Consider the following 12633-nt stretch of genomic DNA (forward strand, 5'->3'; position numbering starts at 1 on the left):
GAGCCCGTTTGGATAGGATTAAAAAAAGTAATTTTTATGTATAAAGTGCTTTTAGAATTTTGAAGTGCTGAAAGTTATTTTTATAAATAAGCAGTTGAGTGTTTGGATAAAAGTGCTTATGATGTGAATTTTAGGGTTAAAAGAATAAAAAAAGGTAGTTTAAGAATTTAGTTAAAATATAAAGGATATAAAAGTAATTTCCATGGTCAAAGAAAATGACTTTAAGCACTTTGGAAAAAAAAGTTAGAAATCCTAACTTTTCATTTCTGACTGACTTTAAGAACTTTATGGCTTAAAGTCAGCATTAGACAAACACATCCAAAAGCTAAAAAGGGACTTTAAGTTGATTTTGATCAACTTAAAGCCAAACCAAACGGGCTCATAATCAGAATCTGTTACAGATTGTGTTTTCGGACATCCTAGGAAATAATAATACTAATAATAGTGGTAATAGTGGTAGTAGAACATATTATGTCTTTACATAAGCATCTTGATAATTCTTTAAAATAAATTAAAATTTTATAAGAGAAAATGAGGATTTATATTCAGATTAATCTTTTTTATCAGTAGGAGAATACTGAGTTAAAATACCCCCATAACCAATATCAGAAGCATCTGTTTCAACAGTTTTTATCCAATTCGAATTAGCCAGAGTTAAGCAAGATAATTCTTTAACTTTTAATTTAATATTCTTAACAGCAGTAGTATGCAAATCACTCCAAGCTTTAGGATCTTTTTTAATCTATCATACAGAATAGCAGTATCTACCGCCAAATCTTTAACAAAAGGAAAAATATAATTTAAGCTTCCTAAAAATCTTTGTAACTGGGTTTTATCAGTTATAATATCAAAAAATTTAGAAGCAAATTCAATACTTTTATTTATAGGACTAATCTTACCCTTTTCAATATTATGTCCTAAAAATCTTACATTTGTCTGAAAAATAAATATTTTTGGTTTAGAAATTACTAACCCATTTTGAATTACAATTTTTTGAAATAATTCTAAGTGTCTAAAATGTGTTTCAACATTTTTAGAGAATACTAAAATATCATCAATGTAAACAATAATAAAATTGGTATAAGGAATAAAAATATTATTCATAATTTTTTGAAATTCAGAAGGGATATTTTTTAATCCAAAGGGCATAACATTCCATTCAAATTGACCCATAGGGACATTAAAAGCAGTTTTGTATTTGTCAGATTCAGAAATTTGAATTTGCCAATAACCAGATTTTAAATCAAATTTAGAAAAAATAATTGCATCATGTAATCTATCTAATAAATCTTTTTTATTGGGAATGAGATATCTAATCCATTTTAAAACTTTATTTAGAGGCTTATAATTAATTACTAATCTAGGAACACCTCTTTCCTGTTCCGCATGCTTATTAACATAGAAAGCAGTACAAGACCATGCAGAACTAGAATGTCTAATCAAATTCTTTTTTAATAAATTATCAATTTCTGTTTTACAAAGTTCTAAATAATCAGAATTCATTTGACAAGGTCTAGCCTTTGTCAGAATATTTAATTCGTCAAAAGAATCTTCATAAGGTAAAGTAACATGTTTTTTTCTATTCCAAAAAGTACTAGGATGATCACCACATATATGTAAAATAAACTGGTTTTTTAACAGTTCTATTTTTTCTTGTAATTTAGGATTTTTTAGAATAACATCTATTTCTATTAGAAAAATTTCTTGTTTAATAAAATCGATTTGCTAATTTTTTAAAACTAATTTATCAACAATCTGATTGATAGTTTTTGTAAATGGCTTAGTAATAAAATTTAATTGAAAATCTTTATTCTTATAAGTACCAATTAATTTACTATTATCCCAATATTTTAACGGAAAAATTGCATTCATAAAAGGCACACATAAAATAATAGGGCAAGAGATATCTTCCACAATCATAAAACTTTGATGTAAACAAATATCATTATTACATAGAAAAGCTTCAGGTAATTTATAACGTAATTTCATTTTATTACCATTAGCAGATTTTAAACAATGAGTAGTTTTATGAAAATATCTAGAAGGAATAATCCCCTCTTGCACACAATTAACATCTGCACCACTATCAAACAAAACAATAAATTCTTTACGAAAATTATAATCTATTTGTAAAGTAATATTGATATAAAATTTTTGCGAAGTAATAACATGTCACGACCCGAATCCGGGTGTGATGGCACTCATCTCAACCCACCGAGATAAGTCAGCCTAATACCCAACGAAAGTGGATGCGGAAGAAAAAGAAAAGAATCAAAATTTAACTTAAGCGAAAACACGTAAAAAAAACTCAACATCCCCCAAGATTGGTTGTCACGTGTACAAACCACTAATTTATTATCGAAGTACGACAAGAAATACAGTCACAATGTCTTTGTCTCTAGAATAGGACTAAAACATAAGAAAAGAGCAAGAGGTGTCCGCTAGATAGATGTAACAGCTACCTCGACACTCGGAATGATAGCCTCGGATGTAGTAGAAAATGCTAGAAGATCAAGCAGGTCCGGACTCACAACCTACACAAGTGTGGAAGCAAGGGGTGAGTACCAAACAACACGGTACTCAGCAAGTGGATAACTAAAACTAAGCAAAGCTTAATAGATACAAGTACTCCTGTCCTCCCAACCGAACCTCCTTAACTACAACCTGCATAAAATCAGCCCAACTCTACACTTGTACAATAACAACAGTAATACAGTCCATAAATTCTCATCAATGAATCATACCAAGTCAAGTTCAACATACACAGAGCAATATAGGGGTAAACACAAATTCGCAAATGTCAAAAAGGTGCAATGCAATGCAATGAAATGTTGCATGTCTGTCCTATCGGTACACATCCGCTGAATCACAGTCCAGAACCCATGGGGGACATTTCTGTCCATGTAACCTGCCACGGAACGTGTGGCCCGTCCCCTTAATATATATATATATATATATATCTTGCCACGGAGCGTGTGGCCCGACCCATTTGTTTCTTAATACCTGCCACGGAGCGTGTGGCCCGACCCCTTTGTTTCATATCATTTTCAGTCTCAACACAATATGTCAGAACCAATGCAATCAATTCATGTTCATATAATTCACAATAATAACATGACAACAACAATAATTTTTCCTATCTCACATCAACATAGTAATTTCACAGTCCAAGACAAACCCATAATCACAACATATCAATTTCACCAATATATGTCATTAAATCACCATTTTATACCTCTCATCTCCATCTTTAAGGCCAATTATACAATCAATAACCAGTCTAATTTTCATTACTCTCCAGTACACCTAACATGGAAATACAAGCATCTATAAGCTTAAATTGAGGTTTAGAAATTTACTTGCCTCAAATAATCAAGAAATTACTTCGGGACTTGAGCCTTCCCTTTTCGTTGGGCCTCCAAATAAGTATAATCTAATCAAATAAATAAACACAATAAGATTTCGAGAAGAACAACCCCCATATTACTATATGTCTAACTTAGACCCAATCTATAGTCAATTTCCTAATTTTGATGTCAATTAGTATATCAAGTCTCATAGCCTTAAATTTTAAGCTTAGGGTTAAATCCTTAATTGTTTCGAACAATATAAATCTAATGATTTTTATACCATACAATGCACCTAATAATCAACTTTCTTTCTCAGTATGTAAAACTTTAAACTAAAAATTAATTCCAACTGATTACGGAAAACAAGTTGGAAAACCTAATCTATTTCAAAATTTTTCCATTCCACTCATCATCGCCCCATGATTACCACAATTTCTCATCATTGGACATCAACCATCTGCTATAACTTATACACCAAAGTAAGAAATTACTTACGTTGCAGCATCTCCCAAAATTGTAAGACAATAATTTATTATTATATTATTTTTTTCTAGCCTACCAATTATAATAATATTTTATGCCCATACTCTTAAAATACATATCAACAACGGGTGGAGATGTAGAATTTTTTTTTTTTGTTATACCTGAAGCAACTCTTTGTTCAACCCAAGATAATCAGAATTTCTTTCGGTAGCCGCAACAGGTAGTTTCTTCCCTTCTTTCTTTTCTTTTCTTTTCTTTTCTACTTAATTAAGTATTAAAAATGACAAACTTCCACTAACCTATTTTAATATATAGGCTAAGTCATAATGATATTTAAATAAATTAACAATTTAGTCCATCAATTAAATTAATTGTAGTTACCGAAAAGTCTAAATTTCTAATTTAAATTTACGGAGAGAGTATTTTATGGAAGAGAGATGACTCATTCTCAAAATGGCCAAATGGGTCATTACATTATCCACCACTAAAAATCATGTTCGTCCTCGAACATAAAGTAAAAGAAGGTACCTGAAGCTTCGAAAAGCTGAGGATATTTAGCGTGCATGTCGGACTCTATCTCCCAAGTTGCCTCTCTGGCTGAACGGTGCTTCCATTGTACCTTCACTGAAGCTATCTCCTTGGTTCTAAGCTTACGAACCTGCCTATCTAGAATGGCTATAGGCTCCTCCTCAAATGTCAAGTCTGGACCTAACTCTACTGAATCTAGTGATAACACATGAGACTCATCCGGAACATACTTCCGAAGCATGGAAACATGAAACACGTTATGCACAGCCGATAAGCTAGGTGGCAAGGCCAATCTATAGGCCACCTCTCCAACTCGCGCCAAAATCTCAAATGGGCCAATGAAACGAGGGCTGAGCTTGCCCTTCCTTCCGAACCGCATCACGCCCTTCATGGGCGACACTCGAAGCCAAACATGATCGCCCACCATGAACTCCAATGGTCGAACTCTCCGGTCTGCATAACTCTTCTGCCTACTTTGGGCTGTCAAGAGTCTACCCTGAATCCTACGAACCTGCTCCATAGCATCTCTAAGCAAGTCTGTATCTAAGGAGTCCATCTCAGCTAAGTCAAACCATCCAATAGGAGATCGACACCGCCTACCATACAAAGCCTCAAATGGAGCCATCTGAATACTGGAGTGATAACTGTTGTTGTAGGCAAACTCCGCTAGGGGTAAGTGTTGATCCCATCTAGCACCAAAATCAATAACATAAGCTCGAAGCATGTCCTCCAACACTTGGATTGTCCGCTCGGACTGACCATCGGTTTGTGGGTGAAAAGCAGTACTCATATCAAGTCTAGTGCCCAAACCATGCTGTAATGCCTGCCAAAAGTGCGAAGTAAATACTGAACCTCGATCCAAAATGATGGATACTGGGACACCATGAAGCCGAACGATATGGCTAATATACAACTGGGCTAGTTTATCCGCTGTGTACCTTACCTTAACTGGAATAAAATGGGCGGACTTGGTTAGTCTGTCAACCACCACCCATATAGAGTCGTAGCCACCAACGGTGGGAGGTAAACCCACAATGAAGTCCATGGTGATCATTTCCCACTTCCAAGTGGGAATAGGCATCCTCTGACTCACACCCCCAGGCCGCTGGTGCTCACACTTTACCTGCTGGCAAGTCAAACACCTGGATACGAACTCTGCGATGTCCTTCTTCATCCCACACCACTAATAGTGCTGGCACAGATCATGATACATCTTGGCCGCTCCTGGATGGATGGAATACCTTGAACAATGAGCCTCTTCCAAAATAAGTCTAGTTAGGTCACCCACCTTAGGCACACAAATTCTACCGTCAATCCTCAGTACACCTTCCGAATCAAGTATCGCCTCCTTAGCTTCACCTCTTAATACCTTGTCTCGAATGATACATAACTTCTCATCCTGAAACTGTCTCTCCCGAATCTGGGCAATCAAGGAAGAACGTGCCTCCATAAAGGCAAGAACACCACCATCCTCTGAAATCTGCAACCGGACAAGGCTATTAGCTAGCCTCTAAACATCTCTAGCTAATGGTCGCTCCTCAACTCGGATCGCGGCAAGACTCCCCATACTAGAGGACTTCCTACTCAAGGCATCTGCCACCACATTGGCTTTTCCTGGGTGGTACAAAATAGTCATGTCATAGTCCTTCAGTAACTCGAGCCATCTACGTTGCCTTAAGTTCAGATCCCTCAGACTGAATATATACTGAAGACTCCTATGATCGGTGAAGACCTCGCAATGCACACCATATAGGTAATGACGCCATAACTTAAGCACGAAAACTACAGCCGCTAACTCCAAATCATGAGTAGGATAGTTTTTCTCATGGGCCTTCAACTGTCTCGAGGCATAAGCAACCACTTTTCCCTTTTGCATCAACACACCGCCTAACCCAATGCCAGAAGCATCGCAGTATACAGTAAATCCCACACCTTCCTCGGGTAGCGTCAAAATAGGAGCCGAAGTCAATAAAGTCTTGAGCTTTTGAAAGCTCGCCTCACATTCATCGGACCTATGAAAATCCACGGCCTTCTGAGTCAATCTAGTCAGTGGAGCTGCAATAGTGGAGAATCCCTGCACGAACCGTCTATAATAACCAGCTAACCCCACAAAACTACGAATCTCAGTAGGAGAAGTAGGCCTTGTCCAACCTCTAACTGCCTCAATCTTAGCTGGATCCACTCTAATCCCCTCTTTGGACACCACGTGTCCTAAAAATGTAACAGAATCAAGCCAAAATTCACACTTGGAGAACTTTGCATACAACTTTTCTTCCCTCAATTTCTGAAGTACCAACCTCAAATGGCGGACATGATCTGCCTCAGTCTTGGAATACACCAGGATGTCATCAATGAATACTATCACAAAAGAATCTAAGTACGGGAGGAACACTCCATTCATCAACTCCATGAATGCTGCGGGGGAATTCGTCAACCCAAATGACATCACCAAAAACTCGTAGTGACCATAACGAGTCCGAAAAGCTGTCTTAGGAATATCTGATGCCCTAATCTTCAACTGATGATAACCGGACCTCAAGTCTATTTTGGAAAATAATGCCGCTCCTTGTAGCTGATCAAATAAATCATCAATACGGGGAAGAGGATATTTATTTTTAATAGTTACCTTGTTCAACTGCCTGTAATCGATACACATCCTCATAGTCCCATCCTTCTTCTTTACAAACAGAACCGGTGCACCCCAAGGAGACACACTAGGGCGAATAAACCCCTTACTCAACAAGTCTTGCAACTGATCCTTCAACTCCTTCAATTCAACTGGAGCCATGCGATATGGAGGAATAGAAATGGGTTTAGTGCCAGGCTCTAAGTCAATAGCAAAATCAATATCCCTATCCGGAGGAATACCAGGAAGATCAGTAGGAAATACATCAGAAAACTCCTTAACCACTGGAACAGTATCTATAGGAGGTGACTCAATACTGGTATCCCGAATAAAGGCCAAATAAGACATACACCCTCTATCAATCAACCTCTGAGCATGAATATATGAGATAACCTTACCAGGATAGGAGCCACTAGTACCCTTCCACTTAATCCTCGGGGCACCAGGTATCGCTAAGGTAACAGTTTTAGCATAACAATCAAGAATAGCACGATGGGGAGAAAGCCAATCCATACCCAATATCACATCAAAATCTACCATCCCCAGAATAATCATATCTACCCAAGTATCATACCCGGCCAAGGAAACAAGACAGGATCGATATACTCGATCCACCACTAAGGGTTCACCCACGGGTGTAGAAACATGAACGGGCACGGACATACGATCACATGTCAAATCAAAGTTAGATGCAAAATAGGCAGACACATAGGAAAATATAGATCCTGGATCAAATAATACAGATGCAGGTCGATGACAGACTGGGACAATACCTGTGATAATGGCGTCGGAAGCCTCAGCCTCGGGTCTCCCTGGAAAGGCATAACACTGAGCTCCCCTACCACCTCCGACATGCCCAATACCTCTACCTCCTCCCTGAGGGACTATAGCACCACTAGTATCCCTACCAGGAGTGCGACCACCTCTACTAGTCTGGGCTCTACCTCGACCTCTGACCGGCGGCGTTGGCCCTCTAACTGAAACTGAAGAACTAGGCTGGGTTCCTCCTCGACCCTGAGATGTACACTGCCATGAAAGATGATCTGGATCACCACAAGTATAACATACTCTTCCGTGTGAAAACCTCTGCGATGAACCTGCAGAACTTGTGTAACTACCCCACCTCATCGGCCTCTGTTGTGACCCCTGGTAACTCTGACCTGTACTGTAGGACCCACGAGGTGTCTGACCATCCTCAGAAGCTGGCATAGATGCATGAACTGGTCCTCTACGCTGAAAGGAACTGCCTCCTCTGTAGGACCCTCTACCTCCAGATGAGGTACCCGAAAATTGACCAGAAGCACGGGCCCTCTTGGGGTCCCCGAACTCCTCTCTCTCCATCAACTCTGCCTCCTTGGCAGCACCCACAATGGACTGGAAAGAAGCGCCCTCACGGGCCAGTCGAAAAACTGTTGTACGAATAGTATAGTTCAGTCCTCGCACAAATCTGCGAATCCACTCTGTCTCATCAGGAAGGACAGCCATGGCATGTCTGGACAACTGGTAGAAACGAGTCTCATATTCAGCAACTGTAAGTCCTTCCTACCTCAAATTCTCAAACCGTAATCGGCTCTCTTCCTTCACACTCCAGGGGATGAAACGGTCATAAAAGGCACTAGCAAACTCATCCCAAGTCATCTGGGGTGACCTAACTGGTCTGGAACTCGTATACACTCTCCACCACTCTCTGGCTGGTCCACGCAACTGTAGTGTAGTATAACGAACTCCATGAGTCTCAGCTAACCCTACTGTCTCCAACAACTCTCGACACATGGTCAAGAACTCGTGTGCATCCTCAGTCTTCCCACCCTGAAATTGTGGAGGGTCCATTTTTCAAAACCTCTCATATCGGCGTTGCTCGTCGTCAGTCAACATGAGCACAGGTGCAACCTGGGCTCCTCCTACCTGTACTCCATCCTTATCCGCTCTAGGGCCCGTAGGTGGCTGGTCCACCGGACCTTGAACAATTGGAATCTGATGCTGCCGTGGGGTGTGAGCTCCTACTCTAGTCTGAGAACCCTCAGGTGTACCATTCACCCTCACACTCTGATTAAATCCTTCGAGCGCATCCAATACTCGTATCAAAGTGGCCTGAAGCAATGGTGCAGTAGAAGATTCTTGAGGGACCTGTTCCTCTCTACCATCAATCTGTGGCTCAAGAGAAGCCTCTCTAGCACGACCTCTAGCTGGCGCCGCCCTTCGGGCACGACCTTTGCCTGCCACCACACCCCGACCACGACCTCTAGTTCGGCCTCTACCCCTACCCCTAGTTGGGGTCCCAACATCAACCTCGGGAAGTGCCTCCCTTCCTCCACCTCTAGCCGTAATTCTGGTCCTGGCCATCTGTCAGAAAGGACACGCAAAAATTCAGTACCAACACAACACGCACGATACAAAGTGAAAGAACAAAGGGAAAATTTCCTAAAAGTCCTCATAGCCTCTTGAAGATAAGTACAGACGTCTCCGTACAGATTCGCAAGACTCTACTTAAACTTGGCTTGTATACACGTGAGACCTATGAACCTGGGGCTCTGATACCATCTTTGTCACGACCCGAATCCGGGTGTGATGACACTCATCTCAACCCACCGAGATAAGTCAGCCTAATACCCAACGAAAGTGGATGCGGAAGAAAAAGAAAAGAATCAAAATTTAACTTAAGCGAAAACACGTAAAAAAAACTCAACATCCCCCAAGATTGGTTGTCACGTGTACAAGCCACTAATTTATTATCGAAGTACGACAAGAAATACAGTCACAATGTCTTTGTCTCTAGAATAGGACTAAAACATAAGAAAAGAGCAAGAGGTGTCCGCTAGATAGATGTAACAGCTACCTCGACACTCGGAATGATAGCCTCGGATGTAGTAGAAAATGCTAGAAGATTAAGCAGGTCCGGACTCACAACCTACACAAGTGTGGAAGCAAGGGGTGAGTACCAAACAACACGGTACTCAGCAAGTGGATAACTAAAACTAAGCAAAGCTTAATAGATACAAGTACTCCTGTCCTTCCAACCGAACCTCCTTAACTACAACCTGCATAAAATCAGCCCAACTCTACACTTGTACAATAACAACAGTAATACAGTCCATAAATTCTCATCAATGAATCATACCAAGTCAAGTTCAACATACACAGAGCAATATAAGGGTAAACACAAATTCGCAAATGTCAAAAAGGTGCAATGCAATGCAATGAAATGTTGCATGTCTGTCCTATCGGTACACATCCGCTGAATCACAGTCCGGAACCCATGGGGGACATTTCTGTCCATGTAACCTGCCACGGATCGTGTGGCCCGTCCCCTTAATATATATATATATCTTGCCACGGAGCGTGTGGCCCGACCCATTTGTTTCTTAATACCTGCCACGGAGCGTGTGGCCCGACCCCTTTGTTTCTTAATACCTGTCACGGAGCGTGTGGCCCGACCCCTTTGTTTCATATCATTTTCAGTCTCAACACAATATGTCAGAACCAATGCAATCAATTCATGTTCATATAATTCACGATAATAACATGACAACAACAATAATTTTTCCTATCTCACATCAACATAGTAATTTCACAGTCCAAGACAAACCCATAATCACAACATATCAATTTCACCAATATATGTCATTAAATCACCATTTTATACCTCTCATCTCCATCTTTAAGGCCAATTATACAATCAATAACCAGTCTAATTTTCATTACTCTCCAGTACACCTAACATGGAAATACAAGCATCTATAAGCTTAAACTGAGGTTTAGAAATTTACTTGCCTCAAATAATCAAGAAATTACTTCGGGACTTGAGCCTTCCCTTTTTGTTCGGCCTCCAAATAAGTATAATCTAATCAAATAAATAAACACAATAAGATTTCGAGAAGAACAACCCCCATATTACTATATGTCTAACTTAGACCCAATCTATAGTCAATTTCCTAATTTTGATGTCAATTAGTATATCAAGTCTCATAGCCTTAAATTTTAAGCTTAGGGTTAAATCCTTAATTGTTTCGAACAATATAAATCTAATGATTTTTATACCATACAATGCACCTAATAATCAACTTTCTTTCTCAGTATGTAAAACTTTAAACTAAAAATTAATTCCAACTGATTACGGAAAACAAGTTGGAAAACCTAATCTATTTCAAAATTTTTCCATTCCACTCATCATCGCCCCATGATTACCACAATTTCTCATCATTGGACATCAACCATCTGCTATAACTTATACACCAAAGTAAGAAATTACTTACGTTGCAGCATCTCCCAAAATTGTAAGACAATAATTTATTATTATATTATTTTTTTCTAGCCTACCAATTATAATAATATTTTATGCCCATACTCTTAAAATACATATCAACAACGGGTGGAGATGTAGAATTTTTTTTTTGTTATACCTGAAGCAACTCTTTGTTCAACCCAAGATAATCAGAATTTCTTTCGGTAGCCGCAACAGGTAGTTTCTTCCCTTCTTTCTTTTCTTTTCTTTTCTACTTAATTAAGTATTAAAAATGATAAACTTCCACTAACCTATTTTAATATATAGGCTAAGTCATAATGATATTTAAATAAATTAACAATTTAGTCCATCAATTAAATTAATTGTAGTTACCGAAAAGTCTAAATTTCTAATTTAAATTTACGGAGAGAGTATTTTATGGAAGAGAGATGACTCATTCTCAAAATGGCCAAATGGGTCATTAAATAACACTAAGCTTTTATAAAAATTCATCATTAGTATCAAACTTAATGACTTTCAGAAAATCTTCATCAGTATTTTGCAAGTTGGGTTCTGACCTAATCTGTTTATTATTTTCATCAGGTTTATTAGCTTGTAAAAGTAAATCAAAAGTTTAAGAATCTTGAAGACTTGAAATCCTTTTATCCATACTTTTGTTTTGGGTTTTTAATTGAATAACTTCTTTTTTTAAAATACTAATTTCTTGTCTTAAATCAGAAGTAGTTACATTCTTTGAAAAGAAATTTCTTAGGTTCAAAATCTGTTTTAAATCAGCCATAGAATAATATGTAGGTTGTCTGATAATATCAACAGGCTTTTCATCTATTTTTCTACTACTAGCACCTTCATCAAAAATAGTATCAAAAATTTTATTTTGTAAATCTTTATCCTTAACAGTTTTCAAAATATCAAAAATCTTATCATCATCTATAACATTCACAGTTAAATCCTGAAAATTGGATAACAGATTATACAAATTATCATCTTTTTCACAAGGTAATCCCTTTTGACAGGGTACACAATCATCATCCAAATAAGAACGATTTGAATCTGAATATAAATCCTCATTTTGTAAAATTTGTACTTGATTTTTAGTAGAAGAAGTAGTAGAATCTGAACCAGTTTTATCATCAGAAGGAGATCCTTCATGTCACGCCCCGAGAGGGTACCCTAGGCGTGGCCGGCACTCAGAAACCATCTCTGGCTTCCGAGAGAACCACTTGGTCTCATTACTCATTTGTTCATCAGCGGAAGACTTAATAATACTAATGTGGGATTGTCATAATCAAAGGAAAAATATATAATTCTTAGAAGAAGTAGTTTCTAAGGAGAACTACTCCGATTACATCATCAGACTCTGTCTATGAAGCCTCTAATACTCTTAGATGGTGCCAATGACATGT

The 12633-nt window shown here is 38.3% G+C and overlaps 1 protein-coding gene across 1 annotated transcript; it reads right to left on the reverse strand.

Moving 5' to 3' along the window:
- Nucleotides 1–4317: 4317 nt before the first annotated feature.
- Nucleotides 4318–8328, reverse strand: LOC129877138 (uncharacterized). Its single transcript, XM_055952623.1, has 2 exons — nt 7761–8328; nt 4318–4547 (listed from the first exon to the last, which is right to left on the reverse strand). The coding sequence occupies exons 1-2, from the start codon at nt 8326–8328 to the stop codon at nt 4318–4320; spliced, it is 798 nt and encodes a 265-aa protein (XP_055808598.1).
- Nucleotides 8329–12633: the final 4305 nt, after the last annotated feature.

The sequence above is a fragment of the Solanum dulcamara genome, chromosome 12 (assembly GCF_947179165.1).
Source record: "Solanum dulcamara chromosome 12, daSolDulc1.2, whole genome shotgun sequence".
In the NCBI taxonomy this organism is placed as follows: Eukaryota; Viridiplantae; Streptophyta; class Magnoliopsida; order Solanales; family Solanaceae; genus Solanum; species Solanum dulcamara.

What these genes read in the sequence shown, in the direction of transcription:
- LOC129877138 (XM_055952623.1), bottom strand. Translation starts at nt 8,328, where the DNA reads ATGGAGAGAGAGGAGTTCGGGGACCCCAAGAGGGCCCGTGCTTCTGGT. An exon ending in TTCCGACGCCATTATCACAG is followed by an intron (nt 4,548 to 7,760) that starts GTATTGTCCCAG and finishes TAGATTCAGTAG; the next exon opens with AGTTAGGTCCAGACTTGACA.